Source organism: Xenopus tropicalis, chromosome 1 (assembly GCF_000004195.4).
Source record: "Xenopus tropicalis strain Nigerian chromosome 1, UCB_Xtro_10.0, whole genome shotgun sequence".
NCBI lineage: Eukaryota > Metazoa > Chordata > Amphibia > Anura > Pipidae > Xenopus > Xenopus tropicalis.
The window spans coordinates 166,585,078-166,605,890 of record NC_030677.2 but is presented as its reverse complement, the minus strand read 5'-3'; the positions used below and the strand labels follow the sequence as shown (position 1 = coordinate 166,605,890).

At 40.4% G+C, this 20,813-nt stretch overlaps 1 protein-coding gene across 3 annotated transcripts in view; it reads right to left on the bottom strand.

Moving 5' to 3' along the window:
* Positions 1-14,215, bottom strand: part of LOC100493526 (trichohyalin) — a 49,332-nt gene extending 35,117 nt beyond the window's left edge. For all 3 annotated transcript variants that reach the window (XM_031892907.1, XM_002931720.5, XM_031892915.1), the window contains exons 1-3: positions 14,060-14,215; positions 10,713-10,820; positions 10,225-10,328 (exon numbers count right to left, since the gene is read on the bottom strand). In XM_031892907.1, the coding sequence (XP_031748767.1) occupies positions 10,225-10,328; positions 10,713-10,779 (171 nt within the window). In that variant the 5' untranslated portion in view covers positions 10,780-10,820; positions 14,060-14,215. The remainder of the gene's footprint in view (positions 1-10,224; positions 10,329-10,712; positions 10,821-14,059) is intronic.
* Between the last annotated feature and the right edge of the window lie 6,598 nt (positions 14,216-20,813).

Sequence of the window (20,813 nt, the reverse complement as noted above, 5' to 3'; positions counted from 1 at the left end):
AATAGCAAAAGTGTAAGCTGTGCTCACTTTAAACATGTTTATAGTATTAATGCCCAGTGAAGGTGTGCGCACAGTATTCATATAAATGGAAAAAGATTCTCTCCATTTGTTGACAGGGTAAGAGAATCAGCAAGGCAAGGGAATCAATTCCACAGTCTTTAAATATACGAAACTGTATACTCAGGAGCACCTCTTCACTAAGCAGATGGTGGTTGAATTCATTTTTTATTACAATGTATTTCTGCAGAATGGAAAGAAAATAGGGCTTTACATTCATAAGTTTTTACTGAAATGCATATATTACTTTCTGTGGTCAAGGATATTCAATCCTAAACCTTATAGCATTCATTCTGCGTATAATTGCACTTATGCATACTGTACAAGGGGGAGTGCTCATACTTTGTGGATGTGCCACAGACTTCTCTACTCATTACCAGAGAACTGCACCAGCAATTTAAGACCAGCAGAAGTCCTGTTGCTTTTGTGGACTGAGGAGAATATTTAGGCTGATCTCTGTAAATAACACAAAAAACTAAAAGGTGTGTGAGAGATAAGCTCTCTTTGGAATCTGTGAGTCTGAAGATAAAATGCAGCCAAACATTTAACATTAAAGGAGACATATCCTATAAAAACTTATAATGTACCAGGGAATTATACTCCTCTAGATATAGAAGGATTGTGCTAAAAAAGTTGTGTTTCGGGCTGATTTATTGAGAAATTCGCCCAAAACCCCACTAGCCCCGCCCATCTGTTCCACTTCCTGCTGGCTGAATTCTCTGGACGAGCTGGGGAGCCGGCGGCCCTCCGTACACTGCACTGTAGGATAGGAACCAATCAGCAGCTAGACTGAACTGATAGGGAACTGAAGCCTGTCTGTGCTTGTGTGACTGCAGGGTTGTGATTGGCTCTCCCCCTCCTACTGTGCTTCTGGCAGGGACCGTTGGGACATGCCCACCCCTCATTTCAAACTCAGACAGAGAAGTGATAGGATCTATAGGGAGCTCCAATAAAGGGGCCATTGTTACAGATAGGATTAATGTTTAGCCCAAAGGGAAACCAGCACCTTATATTATTCATAATTGCCTACAGGGTTAGGGGTTTTCCTTTATCCAATATGTCTCCTTTAACAAGGTACAGGTATGGGATCAGAATTTTAAAACTGACCTTTTTCTCTGTAGTAATAAAACAGTACCTGTACTTGATCCCAACTAAGATATAATTACCCCTTATTGGGGCAGAACAGCCCTATTGGGTTTATTTAATGGTTAAATGATTCCCTTTTCTCTGTAATAATAAAACAGTACCTGTACTTGATCCCAACTAAGATATAATTACCCCTTATTGGGGCAGAACAGCCCTATTGGGTTTATTTCATGGTTAAATGATTCCCTTTTCTCTGTAATAATAAAACAGTACCTGCAATTGATCCCAACTAAGTTATAATTAATCGTTATTGGAGGCAAAACAATCCCATAGGGTTTAATTAATGTTTTATTGATTCTTTTGTAGACTTAAGGTCTTAAGACCCCTTATAAAGGATACCCTTGGTCCCGAGCATTCTGGATAACGGGTTCTATATCTGTATATCATAATGGAGAGGTTGTTCTTGACCACAAGTGCAGTTGTACGTTTGCAATCTTCCTCACAGTCAGTTGTGGGTTAAAGATACTCGCATCAAAACGCGCTCTTTGCAATTCCATATAGTTGCACTCAACACTCGGTCCTTCCTGCCTCTTATTCCAAATGGAGCTCTGCTTATTGATGCAGGGGAACCCTGGAGCAACCATTCCCTCCAGACCAAGTGGTAACTCAAGGGTTCACATTGAGCCCTGCATCAATAGGCGCAGCGCACTTGTGTCTAAAGAATCAGATGCAGATATCACTTACACTTACAAAGTGCATGGGCGGTTGCATTTATTCTGACAAATCAGGCACAACTGTGTCAGGCAAAACGCCATTGCATCAAATGAAATTTGCCCAAAACAAACTTACTTTTTTAAAAATTTTAGATGGCCACAGTGCCGAATTTCTTGAATTACAAAAACAAACACAATTTAAAATTTTCATATACATTATGGCATTATTTAAGTTAAAATTGTAATCACATTTCTGTGAGACAAATCACCAAACTATACAGACTGAATTAGAAAAATTAAGTTAGACATATTTTCATGTATTCTGGTAACAAAAAACTGACTATAACTAATAATAAAGGAACATTGTCATAAAAAAGTTTTTTATTATTACTTCAACTATAGTTCAACATTTTATTTTAAGCAGAAATTCCCTCCATCATTCATGCAAATGCAGCAGCTTCTATTGTGTGATCGCCATGGCAACACTATTATGACATCATCACTATATAACCACTTGCTCATTAGTATGCGGTAACATGTTGTCATGTCATAATGTGAGCATTGTGATCAGCAGCTTCTATTGTGTGATCGCCATGGCAACACCATTATGACATCATCACTATATAACCACCTGCTCATTAGTATGCGGTAACAGTGTTGTGATGTCATAATGTGAGCATTGTGACATCACAAGTGAAAAGCAACTTAACCCCTGAGACTGACAGCACAGCTCAGTTCGAAGTGTTGACTCGCTTCGGACAACACCTGCTGACCTACAGCTCAGCAACATGAATTTCCAAATTCTTTTTTCTTTTATAATCCTATTACAACAATTTTTTCTTTCCTATGATCCTTCAACATTTTTGTATAACGAAATTGAAAGACATGAAGAATTAGGACTAGGAGATGTTGGACACATGAGAGATACTGATGAGATACTGACTTCAGTAATCCTCATGATCCTTGTGATACTTTCATTGGCAGTTACCTTTGACTGGACTGTTAGCCATTACTGGAAACATCCCAACAGCAGGAGGATGGGTTTGGCTCTTCTATTTGCAATGATTGTATTCAAACCAGATTTTTATCCTCAGCATTACCTATTTTCCATCTGTCTCCTGCTTGTATTTACATCGGTGGTAGCCATTTACTGGTATTTAAGTTATACCCCACAGGCACCTACCACTTTTAAGAACCCTGCATGTTGTTCTAGCCAGACCAGCCATAGAGTTCATCAAGATGAGAGACCTCTGGTTGGAGTAAGCGAGCCCAGCCATAGAGTTCATCTAGAAGAGAGACCTCTGGTTGGAGTAAGCGAGCCCAGCCATAGAGTTCATCTAGAAGAGAGACCTCTGGTTGAAGTAAGTGAGCCCAGCCATAGAGTTCCTCTAGAAGAGAAACCTGTAGTTGAAGAAGGCTTATTGAGAGAAGACGAATTAAAACAACGTCTTGCACAGAGAAGTCTGAGAATATTTATCGCCACGTGGAATATGAATGGACAAAAGGATCTTCCTGACAGACTGGATGATTTCCTATTTCCATCCGGCGCTGAAGCTGCTCAAGACCTTTATGTCATTGGAACACAAGAAGGCTGCCCAAACAGGCGGCAATTTGAGAACCGACTGCAGCGGACACTTGGACATGGTTATGTCCTGCTCCACTCAGCAGCTCACGGAGTCCTGTACATGTCACTGTTTATGAGACGAGATCTCGTGCGGTTCTGCTCAGAGGCTGAATCTGCAAAAGTGACCACGAGGTTCTTCCCAATGATTAAGACCAAAGGGGCTTTGGCTGTTTCATTTACATTTTTCGGAACATCATTCCTTTTCATCAGCTCCCACTTTGCGGCAGGAGATTCCAAAGTGAAGAAAAGGATCCAGAATTATGAGAAAATTATCAAAGACCTGCAGCTCCCTAAAAAAGTTCCTCTCACAAACCCGAATTGCTCTCATCCCGATGATGTGACAAGTCGGTTTGATGAGGTGTTCTGGTTCGGGGACTTCAATTTCCGCTTGAGCAAGAGTCGAACGGAAATGAATTCTATACTAGAGAACATTCCTCAGAATGATGTGAGTTCCCTCCTACAGTATGACCAGCTGTCAGAAGAGGTGAATAAAGGGACTCTATTCAGAGGATTTAAGGAAGCGGACATCCATTTCTTTCCCACATATAAATTTGACATCGGCTCGGATGTTTATGACACCAGTGGGAAACAGAGGACACCTTCCTATACAGACCGAGTGATGTACAAGAGCCGCCATGAGGACGACATCCTTGTTCTGAAATATGGTTCTTGTGCTCGTATGAAGCAATCAGACCACAAACCTGTTTTCGGTGTTTATAAAGTATGGATACGGAAGCACCATTCCCCTGGCTGAAGGACTGTGTGCCAGAGACTAAAAATCAGAAAGGAGTAAAAACGACAGTTAAGTTAAGAAAACCAACGCTGTCTATTGGCATGGGTAGGGATGGAGGGGCCAATTCAAAGTGTGTTAAAGACTTTTTGTGTGCAGCAGAAAAAAACACACTTGTCGATATCCTCCTTAAGGAACAGAGTGAAAATCGCCAGTGCTGGTGTTTTAACCCGTCATAATGCCAGCAATGAGAGGGATGGAAGGAGGTGATTTCACAAGTCACTGCACAAGCAAAAGGATAAACTTGCTACTTGCACCACCACACCCGTGCCGTTAATGAGAATCAGACTGTGAGACCAGTGCTTTGGTCAAGAGAACTTTTCTCAAGAAACGCAGCCATGCATAAAAAATGGGACCAAGGTAAATCGTCAGGACCAACATATATGGGTTTACCTTGATGTGGTATGGTGGCTTGTCAGTTTTATGATCAGAACACTGTAACTAAAAACATGTGAGATATATTTGCAAAATAAAGGTATTAAGCATAGTCATTTACATGAGTGTCTCAATCATTTGTTGGATTTTTTAAATTAATGTTCTAATACACGGAGGGGGGTGCCTTAGTCTGAACCAAAGGCACTAAATTTGCCCAGGAGCAGTAACCCATTACAGCCAATCAGCAGGTAGTGTTAACTGGTCACCTGTTTAAAAATAAACTCTTATTGGTTGCTGTTAGCTACTGCTTCTGGGCAAACTTAGTGCCTTTTATTACATATGGGTTTAAGTCCACCCCTTCCACTCTCATGGACATATTTATTATAGTGTGTAAGCCATTAAACAAATCTTTGCTTGTTTTTTCTGACTTGTCGGTAACCGTTTAAATCTTCGGTTGAGGCTATGGTTGCCTTGAGCTTCTACAGAAGCCCAAAACATAATGTATAACATTTCTGCCCTAATTCTTTAGTTAGGCTTTAGTTCTCCTTTAAAAAAAGAAAGAAAGTGGCCTCCCTTCCCACTTCTGAACCACAATACAGTAGACCCCTAATACTGCCCCTTTTGCCTCCCCTGCTTAACAGTGCCCTGGAGCTTTTGTGAGTTTGGATGTATGAGATTGACTATCCTTTTCCAGTGAGCACCAGGTGATTTTGATTGCATGACCTGAATGCCATGTTAGTACAAGCGGCCAATTAATAGTATCTGTTAATTGGTTGCTATGGGCGATTGCATCTGGACAACTGTAGTGCCATTTATTGCATAACAGCATTAGCCTGTTACACATTTTTAAAGAGTTAATGGTGTTTGATAAATTACCCCCATACAGTTTGAGCCACTTTGAATCTAACTTGGTAACTGTATAAATAAGCATGGTATTTTTATATTTGAGTTCTAATATACCTGTACTGGAAAAACAAACAGAAAATTAGGAAGAGGATGATATGTAAAACATGTTGGAGGTGGAAGTACTAAGCATACAAGGGCTGATTTACAAATGCTGGTGCCTGTGTCTAGTGTGGTGGCGTTAACCCTTTCACTGCCAGCTGCTTTGGTCAAAGCGGAACTTGTATTGCCAGACAGTTTTTGAACATTTTGCACTGTTTCACTTTAGGGGCCTTTCCTCGGGGGACTTTTAGTTTACCCAGGAAAACAATATATTGGTTTTTTTTTTCAGAACAACCTAAGCTTTCAAAATATGGTAGAATATTTGTGTAATTCCAATTCTGTAACAAGATATAGGCTTCTAAATGTCTAAAACTGCAAAAAAAATCAAATTTTCCATAATATAAACACACATACTAGAAAGAAAAATTATTTTATGCACGAATTTACAACTGATTTGGAAAGTCCCATGTCTCCTGAACGTGCCAATACCAAATATATATAGTTTTATGGAGATTTCTCACTTGTATAGGTCAAAAACTCCCAGCAGTACATTACCAAATTTCCAAAGCACTGCTCCAGAAAGCTGCATACTTTAGATTTCAATGACACAATTTCCACTAACAGAAGGTTTATCCCAGAAAATTGTACATTTTTTGGAAAGAACAGATTCTGGGGAATACAGAATAGGCACAACTGTCTGTTTACTCCAAACTATCAAGTCACAATGCTTTCCTAAAGTTATTGGTTTTTATCAAAATTTGTGATTTTTTTAAAAAATTGCTTCAAAGCTTCCAGTCTATAGTATCTTATCTCCTACAGGTCATAAAGTAACCAAATAAAACACCCTAGAAAGCCATATATTTTAGGAAAGTACACATCCCCCCGAATCTATAATGGGTAAACATTTCTTCTTGCTTCAAAGTACCAAGCTGTAAAGCTTTCCTAAATTTGCAGATTTATATGACATTTAGAAAATCGCATAAAAATGTTGCAATTTGCCGCATTTATCTCTCACAATTTCTTGATAAAGATCAGATAAAGGCAAATCACCCCAAATACGAACACCTATGGTCTACTGAACAGTTTGATGCCCAATATGCATAGATATACCAAAATCTGCGCATAGGCGGATTTTCCATAAGGCTCCCCAAACCTGCTTGGCACATTAAAAAAAAACAAAAACAAAAAAACCTTACTCCGTTTCTGCACAGTTTGATGCCCAATATGCATAGATATACCAAAGTCTGCGGTATGTACTGAACCCAAAATGAAAATAGTGCATAAGGATTTCTCGCCTGCCAGCGAGACACATTCTGACAAATCCAACAAGAGTAAAGAGTCCTTTCTACACCAAAGTACCAATCTGCAAAGCTTTCCTAAAGTTATTGGTTTTTATGACATTTCAGAAAATCGCCTAAAAATGTTGCAGTTTGCCGCATTTATCTCACACAATTTCTTGCATACAAAGGCAAGTTACCCCAAATAGGAACACCAGAGGCCTACTGAACAGTTTGATGCCCAATATGCATATATATACCAAAGTCTGCGGTATGTACTGACCCCAAAATGAAAATAGCGCATAAGAATTTCTCGCCTACCAACTCAGCTTTTGCACACAGAGCCCCCTGTCAGTGTATTATGTGCAGTAACCCCCCCTTAACTATACAGAGACCCCCAGGAAACCATATATTTTTGGAAAGTACACATTCTGATGAATTCAAAATAGGCAAAGTTATTTTTGTACACCAAAGTTACACCTGGCAAAGCTACGCTGAAAACAGATTAGGAACACTTATACAGGGATAAAATGCGATAAAACCACAAAAATTGTGCAAATCAGTGAAACAACAAAATAACTCACATGACAATGTAATTAGTGGTCAGAATATCTGATCCAATAGTCACGCTGTCAAAATAAACAGTTTTTAGGTAAAAGAAACTAAAAACAAAGTGGTAAAATGAAAAAAACCAAAAAAACAAAACAAAAAAAACAACCAAAGTGTTTGTGTAAACGTGTGTACATGTGTAAAAGTTGTGTTGTAGTGTGTAAGTGTGTTATATGAGTGTAAATAAGTGTATAAAAGTGTGAAAACCTGCTTGGCACATTAAAAAAAAACAAAAACAAAAAAACCTTACTCCGTTTCTGCACTGTGCTGGAAATTTGTTCCTGCAAGCCCATTTTGCTGTGCTCCGATTGGATCTTTCTTCTTGTGGATTCTCCAATCAGAGCACAGCTTTCTTGACAGACAGTAAAATTGACCAATCTGAGCACAGATGCACACAGGGATCGGGAGATTTTGCAAACTGGAAGCAGTGCAGAAATGAAGACTGAAAAGAAGAATCTGCAGGCTGTAAACTTTACTTAAGAACCAACTCCCAACTTTTGCTGCAGTTTTCATCCCACAGGTACTATACACAGGTACTATACACAGGTACTATACAGTTCTAAAGAATCACTAGCTGACATTAAATTGTTTTTTGCCTGACCTGACATCTATAATAATTTATAATCTATCCCCTACCCTAACAGATGGAGGGTAAGTTAACTCTTTCCCTCTGAAAAAGCTCATTGTGTGTTTATATATTTCTTGTTGTTTTTTGCACTTACTATTTTTTTTTTGTTTGTCATTGTTTTGTTCATTTATAGTAAGTTACAGTGGGGCCAATGCTGTGTATCAGTGCCAGTGTTATAGTGCCAGGCCTGAATATCTGCCATCTGTACCCACTGTGTTTCACTGTATATAATGTGCTGGGTTTGTAACTACGGACTGCGTCTCACTGTATATAATGGGGAGTCAGTACCCACTGCCTTTCTTGCTATAGAACTAACATAAACACATCTAAAGGGGTGGTTCACTTTTAAGTTAACCTTTAGTATGTTATAAAATGGCCTATTCCTAATTAATTTTTTTGAATAATTTGCCTTTCTCTTCTGCCTCTATCCAGATTTCAAATGGGGGCCAAAAATATTGCTCTGTGAGGCTACAATTTTATTATTATTATAATTTTGTATTACTTATTTTTCCAAGTAGGCCCCTTAACTATTCATATTCCCATCTCTTGTTTAAACCACTACCTGGTTGCCAGGGTAAATAAGACCCTAGCAACCAGATAGCTGCTGAAATACCAAATGGAGAGCTGCTGAACAAAAAGCTAAATAACTGAAAAACCATTAAAAATAAAAGTGAATTCGAATGTGAACTAGCCCTTTAAGCTAACTGATCACAAACACAAATGTTTGCAGATCCCCTAACAGAAGTGCACGTAGGAATGCTTTTACATCCTAAACATTTTAGGGTAAAAAAAAGCCCTCCCACCCGCACTTTTGTACAGTATCCCTGGGAGTCAGTGGGAACGGCAAGAGGTAGTTGGGAGGTTAACTTTTTATGCCAGCAGCGAATCCACTAAGTGTCACATTAGCTGTAGGTCAGTCTGTGTATGGGCCATCTTTAGCCTCCCCAAACAAGTCACCCTCCGCCTATGAATATACAGAACGAAGTTTCTTCCCTTTCACCGGCAGCATCTAGAGAAAGCTATGGCCAATGTTGACCATGTATTTATAAAAAATGCTATAAGGTAGGGTAGGTTTGGCTATTTTTGCCTGAGGGCCAAAAAAATAAATAAAAGCCCTTTCCTGAGCAATTCTTATGTACCCTAAGATAAGGTCAATTCAATTGAATCATTTGATTATACTGTAACATTGCTACTACTGACCTTTTGAATGCCTGTTACAATCATTGTGTATAAAACACCAATAAAAATTTAAGTTACAAAAAAAATATAATTACTTGAGATCCAGAATAATTATTAATTACACATTATATATCTTGGCCCTGAAAGAAGCAGGGAAGGGTTTTTTTGAGCAGGGAATATACAGAATGAAGTTTCTTCCCTTTCACCAGCAGCATCTAGAGAAAATCTATGGCCAATGTTGACCATGTATTTATAAAAAATGCTACAAGGTAGGGTAGGTTTGGCTGTTTTTGCCTGAGGGCCAAAAACAAATAAAAGCCCTCTCCTGAGCAATTCTTAAACATTATGAGGACTGCTGTTCTGGAAGAATTTTGGACAGGAGAGACAAAAACTGTAGTTGCCTTTCTCCTACTCATAGGCTGGCTGGTCCTCTGTAAATCTGGTCTGAATAATCTCAAGTAAGGTAGGGGCTAATTACCCCTTTTTAGCCCTCCCCTGAAGAAAGAGGTGTGACACATAAAAAGAGAATTAAAATATGTGTCCAAAGCAGATTTTATTTTCAATGATTTTGTAGGGGGGCTTCAAAAATGATTATTTTTTCAGCTTAATTAATAACACCCTCCCACTGTCAGGAAACTTCTACAGAATACAGAGATTAAGACCAGACTGTAACCAGAAACAAATGTCTAGGAAAAACTGCGTTTAAAGACAGATAAGCACATAACTGACATTTATGATAATGTTTGTCCGGTTACAAACTGATACATACATGTACAGTGCTAATGTTACTCACTATGGAAACAACTGCAACAATATCTTAAAGATTTTTATAATGATGTGTAATAGCAGATGTACATGCAATATATGCTATTTGATCAATAAAGGATATGATGTTGAAAAAAAAATCAGTTCTGGTTCATTTCAGTAGCATAACCTGTTACCTGTAACTGATCCAATTGTTCATCCAAAGCATCCAACAGGTAATCACAGTGATCCTTTTGTTTGTCTTCAGATTTCTGAGAGGGTGCAAGAAGCATCTGAAGTTCTAATAGCAATTAAGCAGAAAATGCAATGTTAAGTATTTTGATAAGTGACTATTAATGCCAAGCACATTTGAACTTATATCAATCTAATATCAGAAATTATTGCTAAGGATATAAAAATGTTCCTATTTAATTCTGCTTTCTATATGCAAGTGAAATGGCAGTGCCTACGTGTTGCTGGTGTGATTTAACAGCATATTATGCTGTTATGTTTGACATTACTGTATAGAATATAACTTTACTACCAAAATAAAAGAATTATAAATTGCACATCTGTTCTTCTATACCAATTTAATGCTTTCCTAACTATTTACCTGGGCTAATTGGGCACTTTTTACCTACACTTGTTATGACTGGGTATTTGGCCCAGAAGGTGTAATGCTTACTTAGCTGTGTGTCTTCTTCAGCAGAATCATCAAAATCTGTGCCCTTGCCAGCCGCCATGCCAGTCATACTGCTTTACAAGCTCCACAATTCCAGATACGGGTTTCTTGCTGTAAATTACAAAACAACTGCTGAGTATTTTGCCATACCTGAAGTTTTTACCACTATGTTCCCAGTAAGAATATGGTATCGAAATTCCACCCAAAGCCTGCAGCTCATGTATGTTGCAACTTTGTAAAATGCAGACATAAGCCTAAATAAGGCAGCACTGCGTTTATAAAGAGCTTGCACTCTGACAAACAACTCCAGAGGCTGCAAGCTGTAGGAGAGCCCTGCACATGCTGCCTGCCCGTGGCAGGTGTAAAGTACAAGGCTGCCTTGCACCCAACTGAGTTGTGCACATACCTCTACCTAAGGTGCAACTTCTGCATGGGTGCTATTCAACTGATGACCTGACACAGGAAACAGGTTGACATATGCTTCAATTTATGTAACCTTTCCTGAGTGTAAGGAGATGTTTGATAAATCAAAAGGATTAGGATACCACTTAATGTATGGGTTCTCCAGGAAAGTACACTGTACATGCACATGGGAGTAACCTTGGATGTAAATCAGTAATAAAACAAAAAAAGGGGGCAGTATCCCCTCCATTTCAACATCTAGCCCCCCCAGACTACTCCAGCCACTGGAGGTGCATGATACCCCTTGGTCACAATACTAATAAACCTTGCCTGTAATTGCCAGGACTTGTTATCCAGAATGCTCGGGACCTGTGGTTTTCTGGATAAGGGATATTTCCATAATTTCGATCTTCATACCTTAAGTCTACTAACAAATAATTTAATGGAGAAGGAAAGGTAAAAACTCAGTAAGCTTTATCAGAAAGGTCTATGTAAATACAGCCATAAGCACTCACAGAAATGCTGCACTGAATCCTTTATCAAAAGAAAAAGGATTTGCTGTCTCCTTTTTTGGGAACATCTCTTTGGTATCAGACTTCCTCTCTTTTAGGGCTCCTTCAGGTTTGGGGCATAAGTCTAATCACTTCTCACTTCTCTCTTCTCTCCCTCTCCCCCTCCCTTATCCTGCTCCTCCCTCCCATAAGAATGCATAAGAACTCACTCTACCCACCCTTAGTAATGTGTGATCTGAGCTTTCAACGCCTATAACTGCAGCCGGAAGCTACCAAGACCAAGCTAAAATGGCAGCTGCTATTGGAGGGAGATTCTAGGGCCTATTACTCAGTTAAGTAAAGCTTTCTGCTGAATAAATATATTGTTCTAGGTGGCACTAATGTGGCAAATCTATTGGCAGTAAAATGCCAAAATGACTTTCCTTCTCCTAAACATTAAATAAAGCCAATAGTATTGTTGTGGCTCCAATGAGGATTAATATCTTAGCTGGGATCAAGTACCTGGTACTGTTTTTTAATTGCAGAGAAAATGGAAATCATTTTTAAAATTTTGACTTTATTTGATTAAAATTGATTCCATGGGAGATTGGTTCCTGTAATTTGGAGCTTTCTAGATAATGGGTTTCTGGATTCCATACCTGTACAGTGTAATTAAAATTTGTCTGATTAGCTACAGAAGGTCTTCCAAAAAGCACACATTATTAATTAGTTCTGTTTATTATTAAGGCTGTTTGATGAAAGACTAATTAGCTCTCAAACTGAAATGACACATTATATAGAATATGAACGGACTTAGTAATTCAATGAGACAAGCGCCTTATTGTGATGGAAAATCAGACATGTTCAGTCCAGGCACTTTGACAGTGATTGGTTAATGCCTAGGAGACAGCAGGGAAATGTGTCATCTCTTCTGATTGGGATCTAAAGGACAGGCTTGGAAAACATATTGTTCCTTTCATGCCGCTATACCCTGGATAAAGCACTATAATAGTGTTTCAAAGAATCCTTCATTCCATAACAGCAATTCAACACAAACTATCCAAATGGGGAAAATTCATTTTTAATCATTCCATAAACTGTTCATGCAATGGAACATTTATCCAGTTGCAAGCTATAAATCCAACATACTTTTGTCTTTACATAACAGAAAATAAAATAAAAAATGTACATTTTTACAATTAATAAAAATTATAATTAATTCAATCCTGGAAGGAGAACCAAACTCTCACTGCCAATCATAGTTAACCCCACTGATTCTAACCATTACAAAGAAAAGACTTACACTTAAACTTTTGCAACAAATGCAAAACATATATTAGCCATTACTTCTGTACTTACTGGCTTACTAATGCTCACAGCTCCAATCCCCTTTCAAAAAAGACAACCTTGTATAAAGTACTATTTCTGCTGTTCGACCATTATCTTCGAGCACCCGTAATTGCTGGGTGCGGCATTATGCAGGCATTTTGACACCCTAAAGGAAATGGGCATAGCTCTGCTTCATGAATAGAAAAACTGTTAGTGGCATTAAGTGGACAAGTAATTATTTTGCATACAGCTGGTGGAAAAGGGAAAGCACCCATCAGCTATAGGTAATGTGAAATGTTACTTTTATGGGAGTTTAGTTTTTCTTTAGTTATCCCTTATTTGCTCCTCTTGCAGTCTGTGGTGGGACTCTCTGTCATTAATGTTATTCAGCATAGACTGAACCCAGCAATTTATTGAGTACACACCTCTGAGCGGTATCAGCTGGCCTACAAAACAAAAAAAGCCCCCCCCGCCCCGCCGTCTCCAGACTTATGGAACCCAAAATAAGATGGATATTTCCCATGTCACTGCATGATGATATCATTATTTAGCAAACCTATTGTGAGCCACATGCTACATAACCTGGGTTGATATTCTACCATCCATTGAGTAGTGAAGCAAATAAATCAGAGCTTGAACCTGATGGGTGAGAACTTTTTTGATTGCTAAAATACTAAAGAAGAGGTGGTGCAGGTCCTGAGCAAGCAACATGTGGATATCAGCGGTCTGTATTGCAGAAAGGCTGAATGCACCCAAAGCAGAGAATAGGGGCTGGCTAATAAGTGTTATAGGGGTGTAACTATAGCGGAAGTAGATTTAGGGGGGCCAGTGGGGCACTGACTGAGGCAGATTTAATACAACTTGTGCCTAATTAATAAAGTTGCGGGGATGCTGTTGTGGAGCTGATTGACTTCCAGTTATGTCACTTGCAATTGGTCTGTTTTAGGGCTGGTTCGTCCCTTTAGCCCTGGCACCCCAGTTCTACTTACCCAGCTGCTATACATAACCTTACAATATCACTACTGTAGTTATTTTACAGACGCGGTAGCAGTATTAGTTCTGTGTATTGCAAGGGAACACGCTACACAGTAAAGAGAAATAACAGCAAAATGTAAAAGTTTCACTTACAGATAACTTGCCCAGTCCTCAGTGCGAACACGCAGAAAATACTCGCCACTCGCGTATCATGGCAACCTTGGAACGCCGGATGTCCCAGCCATTGCGGTCATGGCAACCGCCTCTAGGGCGCTGCGTGATTGGTTCGCGGTTTGTTGCGGTTGCTTAGCGACGCTACTGAGGCGGAGAAGCAGCAGTAGCGCCAGAATGCAAATATTTAGCGCTTGTGAATGTCACGTGGTGTATAAGAATCTGGGGCAGTATATTAAACGGGCAAAGAAGGATACGTAAACGCAGTACTCAGTAGTGCTGCCATAATATTCGCCTAGCTGAATAAGTCCAGTTATGTTGAGCAAACCTGGAGTACATACAAAATAAACCTTGGCATTTCAGGTACACTGAGGCCCAAACAGCCCAAACAAGGCCAATGTCTATGGCATCTTACAGCAACCCCAATGGCATTTGCTGGAACCCAATGGCATTTGCTGGAAACATATTTGAAAGAATTATATTAAGTCATCTTAAGATATACCATTAAATCCATATGCCTACTCCTCCCCTGTGGATAGCACAGCAACCCCCAGCATATAATTACACACCTTAGGGACCATTTAATGGCTATTTCCAGAGTATGGCACACACAGGCAGCACTCTGCCTGTCCTACGCTGCCTGTGTGTGCCATACTCTCAGGGGCGATTCTGGACATATCACCGCCTGAGGCGGCTCCTGGATGCCGCCCACCCCCCCCGCTCCCGCTCGCCTAATGGCAGAAGTGCCCCTGCATACTCTGCCTGCCCTATGCTGCCTGTGTGTGCCATACTCTGCCTGCCCTACCTTGCCTGTGTGTGCCCTACTCTGCCTGCCCTACCCTGCCTGTGTGTGCCATACTCTGCCTGTCCTATGCTGCCTGTGTGTGCCATACTCTGCCTGTCCTATGCTGCCTGTGTGTGCCATACTCTGCCTGCCCTACCTTGCCTGTGTGTGCCCTACTCTGCCTGCCCTACCCTGCCTGTGTGTGCCATACTCTGCCTGTCCTATGCTGCCTGTGTGTGCCATACTCTGCCTGTCCTATGCCTGCCTGTGTGTGCCATACTCTGCCTGTCCTATGCTGCCTGTGTGTGCCATACTCTGCCTGCCCTACCTTGCCTGTGTGTGCCATACTCTGCCTGTCCTATGCCGCCTGTGTGTGCCATACTCTGCCTGCCCTATGCTGCTTGTGTGTGCCATACTCTGCCTGCCCTACCTTGCCTGTGTGTGCCATACTCTGCCTGCTCTACCCTGCCTGTGTGTGCCATATCCTCCCTGCCCTATGCTGCCTGTGTATGCCGCACTCTGCCTGCCCTACCTGTTTGTGCCATAACCTCCCTGCCCTATGCTGCCTGTGTGTTCCATACTCTGCCTGCCCTATGCTGCCTGTGTGTGCCATACTCTGCCTGTCCTACCTGTTTGTGCCATACCCTCCCTGCCCTATGCTGCCTGTGTGTGCCATGCTCTGCCTGCCCTATGCTGCCTGTGTGTGCCATACTCTGCCTGCCCTACCTGTTTGTGTCATACCCTCCCTGCCCTATGCTTCCTGTGTGTTCCATACCCTACCCTGCCTGTGTGTGTGCGCCATACTCTGCCTGCCCTATGCTGCCTGTGTGTGCCATACTCTACCTGCCCAACCTGTTTGTGCCATACCCTCCCTGCCCTATGCTGCCTATGTGCCATAATCTGCCTAACCTGTGCTGCCATACACACAGGCAGCATAGTGCAGGCAGTACCTACAGTACCTACACCTCAGTACCTCTGAGGTGTGAACAATGTGGGTGATTACAGCCCGAGCCTGAGGTGTGAACACTGCAGGGTGTGAACAATGTAGGCATTAAAAGGTGTGAACAACACAGGGGATTACATGTTTAAACAATACAGGGGGTTACAGCCTGAATCTGAGGTGAGAACCATGCAGGGGGCCACTTAATCTCAGTACTGATACCATTTAAAGTTTACACAAGAGTAAGCCATCAGCAGCCAGACAGGTGGGGGGCCACACAGAGGGGGGTTGCATGCGGCCCGCGGGCTGCCAGTTGGACAGCACTGGATTACAGCATGAGGTACCTTGGACACTCTTTCTTAGGATGGGGCTTTGCTATGTGAAGTAGGGATTAGTGATGGTGTTGTTGAGTTACACCTCTCACTGCCAGATGTAATTAAGTGAAAAAGGAAAATTAAGGACTCCAGAAGCTTTTTGCACCAAAACTGAACTAAATTTATTGTCCAAGACAATGAAATGAAATGCAGGGTTCAGCAAAACAAAACAGATGTATATTAGTTGATGCAGGTTTAATGCAGAGCAAGCAAATGCAAAGGTAGGGAGTAATAAGGAGAGGTTTTCTACCTCTAGTGGGCCAGATCCCATACAGCCGACCTGGATTAGGGATAAACAAAGCTAAGCCTGATACCCTGGTCACTACTGTGGTCCCTTCACTATAGCTGGCTATACATGTTCAGATTTTAGTCTTCTTCTGATGAACGTTCAGATATCGATCATTAGTTTAAATGCAACAATCTAAAACATTCTAAATGCAACAATTTAAAACATTCAAACTGAAATTGTAGGATAAAGTCCTAAAAATACATACTGGAAGATGGTGTGAACATGAAATAGTTGGCAGACACCGATCATATGAAAGTGACTTCCATTGTACGTGCCCCAAGGATATCGTCCGATACACAATACACATGCAGATTTTATTGTTATCCAACCAAAATTTTTTTTAACCTGGCCGATCAACTAAATGACCAATCACCATGGTATAAAGATTATTGGGACAATAATTCTGAGCCCACACATGTATTCATATTCGTATGAAACTAGGTTTTGAATGATTTTATCGGACATGTATGACCAAAAAATCCCTCGTTTCACCTGCACTGAGCGCTAAAAAAAAGATTGAAATTTAATTAAAAAGTAGCTTTTGGCAGAGAGCCCAGAAATCTCAATGAGCTTCACCTGCACTTAGATACATTGTTTCTCACATTTAATTAAATAAGTGGGCTTTTCGCAGAGAGCCCAGAAAGTTAACAAGCCCCCCTGCACTGAGATACAATTGTAACTAATAAGCTAAACAGGTCTCTTGGAGGAACTGAATCTTGCAGCTTAAGGGCAATTTCAGCTTTTTTAACAAACAAGCTAAAAGGGTTGAGGAGACCGCCTCATATGTATGCAAATAAGTCATAACAGGATTCTGGGAAGAAATTCCTTAAGGCTCCTAGAAAAGTCCCATTTACATGGGTTTATCCTATAGGCTAAAGCTCACCCACTGGGTTTAAAGCAGAAGCCAGGATAATAGCTGATCAGATTCCCAACTACAGACTGGTTTCGCCCTTCTTGAGGCTCATCAGTGTAGTGCAGGGTTTTGGTAGACAGGCTTTCCATTATTCGGAGCTTTCTGGATATCGGGTTTCCGGATAAGGGATCCCATACCTGTATATATATATATATATAATATATATATTTATATAATAGCAAATGTAGTGCCCGTTGGCAATGATGGAGATGGTGATGGCAATTTTAGCTTCACTATATGCAAGTTAACATTGCTGCTTAACAGGGGACTATGGGTGGGGACAGTAGAGGAAGCCCCATTATTTGGTGAAGAGTTGTCAGTCTATTCGCACTGGTGCTTTTAATTTGGAACCCATTAGCCAGACAAACCATGACAAACTTTGTCATGATCCCCAGCCAAACAAATGGCCATATAGACAGCTCCTTGTACAAAGCATGGCTGGGCAGGATGGCAGGAAATAACAGGATCCGCACATTGTTTGGTCTCCCAGTATTAGTGACAGGCACAGTATGGCCCCCAACATTTCATGACAGGTACAGCATAACCTCTAACATTATTTAACAGGCACAGTTTGGCCCCCAGCATTTCATGATAAGCACAGTGTGGCCACTAACAAGTCATGATTATATGCAATAAGAGGTTTTATTGTTTCATGTTTCATTATGTACCATCCTTTTCTACTGACTATGTGCCTTTTTCTGTTTCTTTTTATTTTACCCCAAATCTACCCTGGTGTTGTGTCTTATAGGCACCTGGAAAGCAGAGAATTCTAGTTATTGCTAATAGCAAAAGTGTAAGCTGTGCTCACTTTAAACATGTTTATAGTATTAATGCCCAGTGAAGGTGTGCGCACAGTATTCATATAAATGGAAAAAGATTCTCTCCATTTGTTGACAGGGTAAGAGAATCAGCAAGGTAAGGGAATCAATTCCACAGTCTTTAAATATACAAAACTGTATACTCAGGAGCACCTCTTCACTAAGCAGATGGTGGTTGAATTCATTTTTTATTACAATGTATTTCTGCAGAATGGAAAGAAAATAGGGCTTTACATTCATAAGTTTTTACTGAAATGCATATATTACTTTCTGTGGTCAAGGATACTCAATCCTAAACCTTATAGCATTTATTCTGCGTATAATTGCACTTATGCATACTGTACAAGGGGGAGTGCTCATACTTTGTGGATGTGCCACAGACTTCTCTACTCATTACCAGAGAACTGCACCAGCAATTTAAGACCAGCAGAAGTCCTGTTGCTTTTGTGGACTGAGGAGAATATTTAGGCTGATCTCTGTAAATAACACAAAAAACTAAAAGGTGTGTGAGAGATAAGCTCTCTTTGGAATCTGTGAGTCTGAAGATAAAATGCAGCCAAACATTTAACATTAAAGGAGACATATCCTATAAAAACTTATAATGTACCAGGGAATTATACTCCTCTAGATATAGAAGGATTGTGCTAAAAAAGTTGTGTTTCGGGCTGATTTATTGAGAAATTCGCCCAAAACCCCACTAGCCCCGCCCATCTGTTCCACTTCCTGCTGGCTGAATTCTCTGGACGAGCTGGGGAGCCGGCGGCCCTCCGTACACTGCACTGTAGGATAGGAACCAATCAGCAGCTAGACTGACCTGATAGGGAACTGAAGCCTGTCTGTGCTTGTGTGACTGCAGGGTTGTGATTGGCTCTCCCCCTCCTACTGTGCTTCTGGCAGGGACCGTTGGGACACGCCCACCCCTCATTTCAAACTCAGACAGAGAAGTGATAGGATCTATAGGGAGCTCCAATAAAGGGGCCATTGTTACAGATAGGATTAATGTTTAGCCCAAAGGGAAACCAGCACCTTATATTATTCATCATTGCCTACAGGGTTAGGGGTTTTCCTTTATCCAATATGTCTCCTTTAACAAGGTACAGGTATGGGATCAGAATTTTAAAACTGACCTTTTTCACTGTAGTAATAAAACAGTACCTTGTACTTGATCCCAACTAAGATATAATTACCCCTTATTGGGGCAGAACAGCCCTATTGGGTTTATTTAATGGTTAAATGATTCCCTTTTCTCTGTAATAATAAAACAGTACCTGTACTTGATCCCAACTAAGATATAATTACCCCTTATTGGGGCAGAACAGCCCTATTGGGTTTATTTCATGGTTAAATGATTCCCTTTTCTCTGTTATAATAAAACAGTACCTGTAATTGATCCCAACTAAGTTATAATTAATCGTTATTGGAGGCAAAACAATCCCATAGGGTTTAATTAATGTTTTATTGATTCTTTTGTAGACTTAAGGTCTTAAGACCCCTTATAAAGGATACCCTTGGTCCCGAGCATTCTGGATAACGGGTTCTATATCTGTATATCATAATGGAGAGGTTGTTCTTGACCACAAGTGCAGTTGTACGTTTGCAATCTTCCTCACAGTCAGTTGTGGGTTAAAGATACTCGCATCAAAATGCGCTCTTTGCAATTCCATATAGTTGCACTCAACACTCGGTCCTTCCTGCCTCTTATTCCAAATGGAGCTCTGCTTATTGATGCAGGGGAACCCTGGAGCAACCATTCCCTCCAGACCAAGTGGTAACTCAAGGGTTCACATTGAGCCCTGCATCAATAGGCACAGCGCACTTGTGTCTAAAGAATCAGATGCAGATATCACTTACACTTACAAAGTGCATGGGCGGTTGCATTTATTCTGACAAATCAGGCACAACTGTGTCAGGCAAAACGCCATTGCATCAAATGAAATTTGCCCAAAACAAACTTACTTTTTTAAAAATTTTAGATGGCCACAGTGCCGAATTTCTTGAATTACAAAAACAAACACAATTTAAAATTTTCATATACATTATGGCATTATTTAAGTTAAAATTGTAATCACATTTCTGTGAGACAAATCACCAAACTATACAGACTGAATTAGAAAAATTAAGTTAGACATAATTTCATGTATTCTGGTAACAAAAAACTGACTATAACTAATAATAAAGGAACATTGTCATAAAAAAGTTTTTATTATTACTTCAACTATAGTTCAACATTTTATTTTAAGCAGAAATTCCCTCCATCATTCATGCAAATGCAGCAGCTTCTATTGTGTGATCGCCATGGCAACACTATTATGACATCATCACTATATAACCACTTGCTCATTAGTATGCGGTAACATGTTGTCATGTCATAATGTGAGCATTGTGATCAGCAGCTTCTATTGTGTGATCGCCATGGCAACACCATTATGACATCATCACTATATAACCACCTGCTCATTAGTATGCGGTAACAGTGTTGTGATGTCATAATGTGAGCATTGTGACATCACAAGTGAAAAGCAACTTAACCCCTGAGACTGACAGCACAGCTCAGTTCGAAGTGTTGACTCGCTTCGGACAACACCTGCTGACCTACAGCTCAGCAACATGAATTTCCA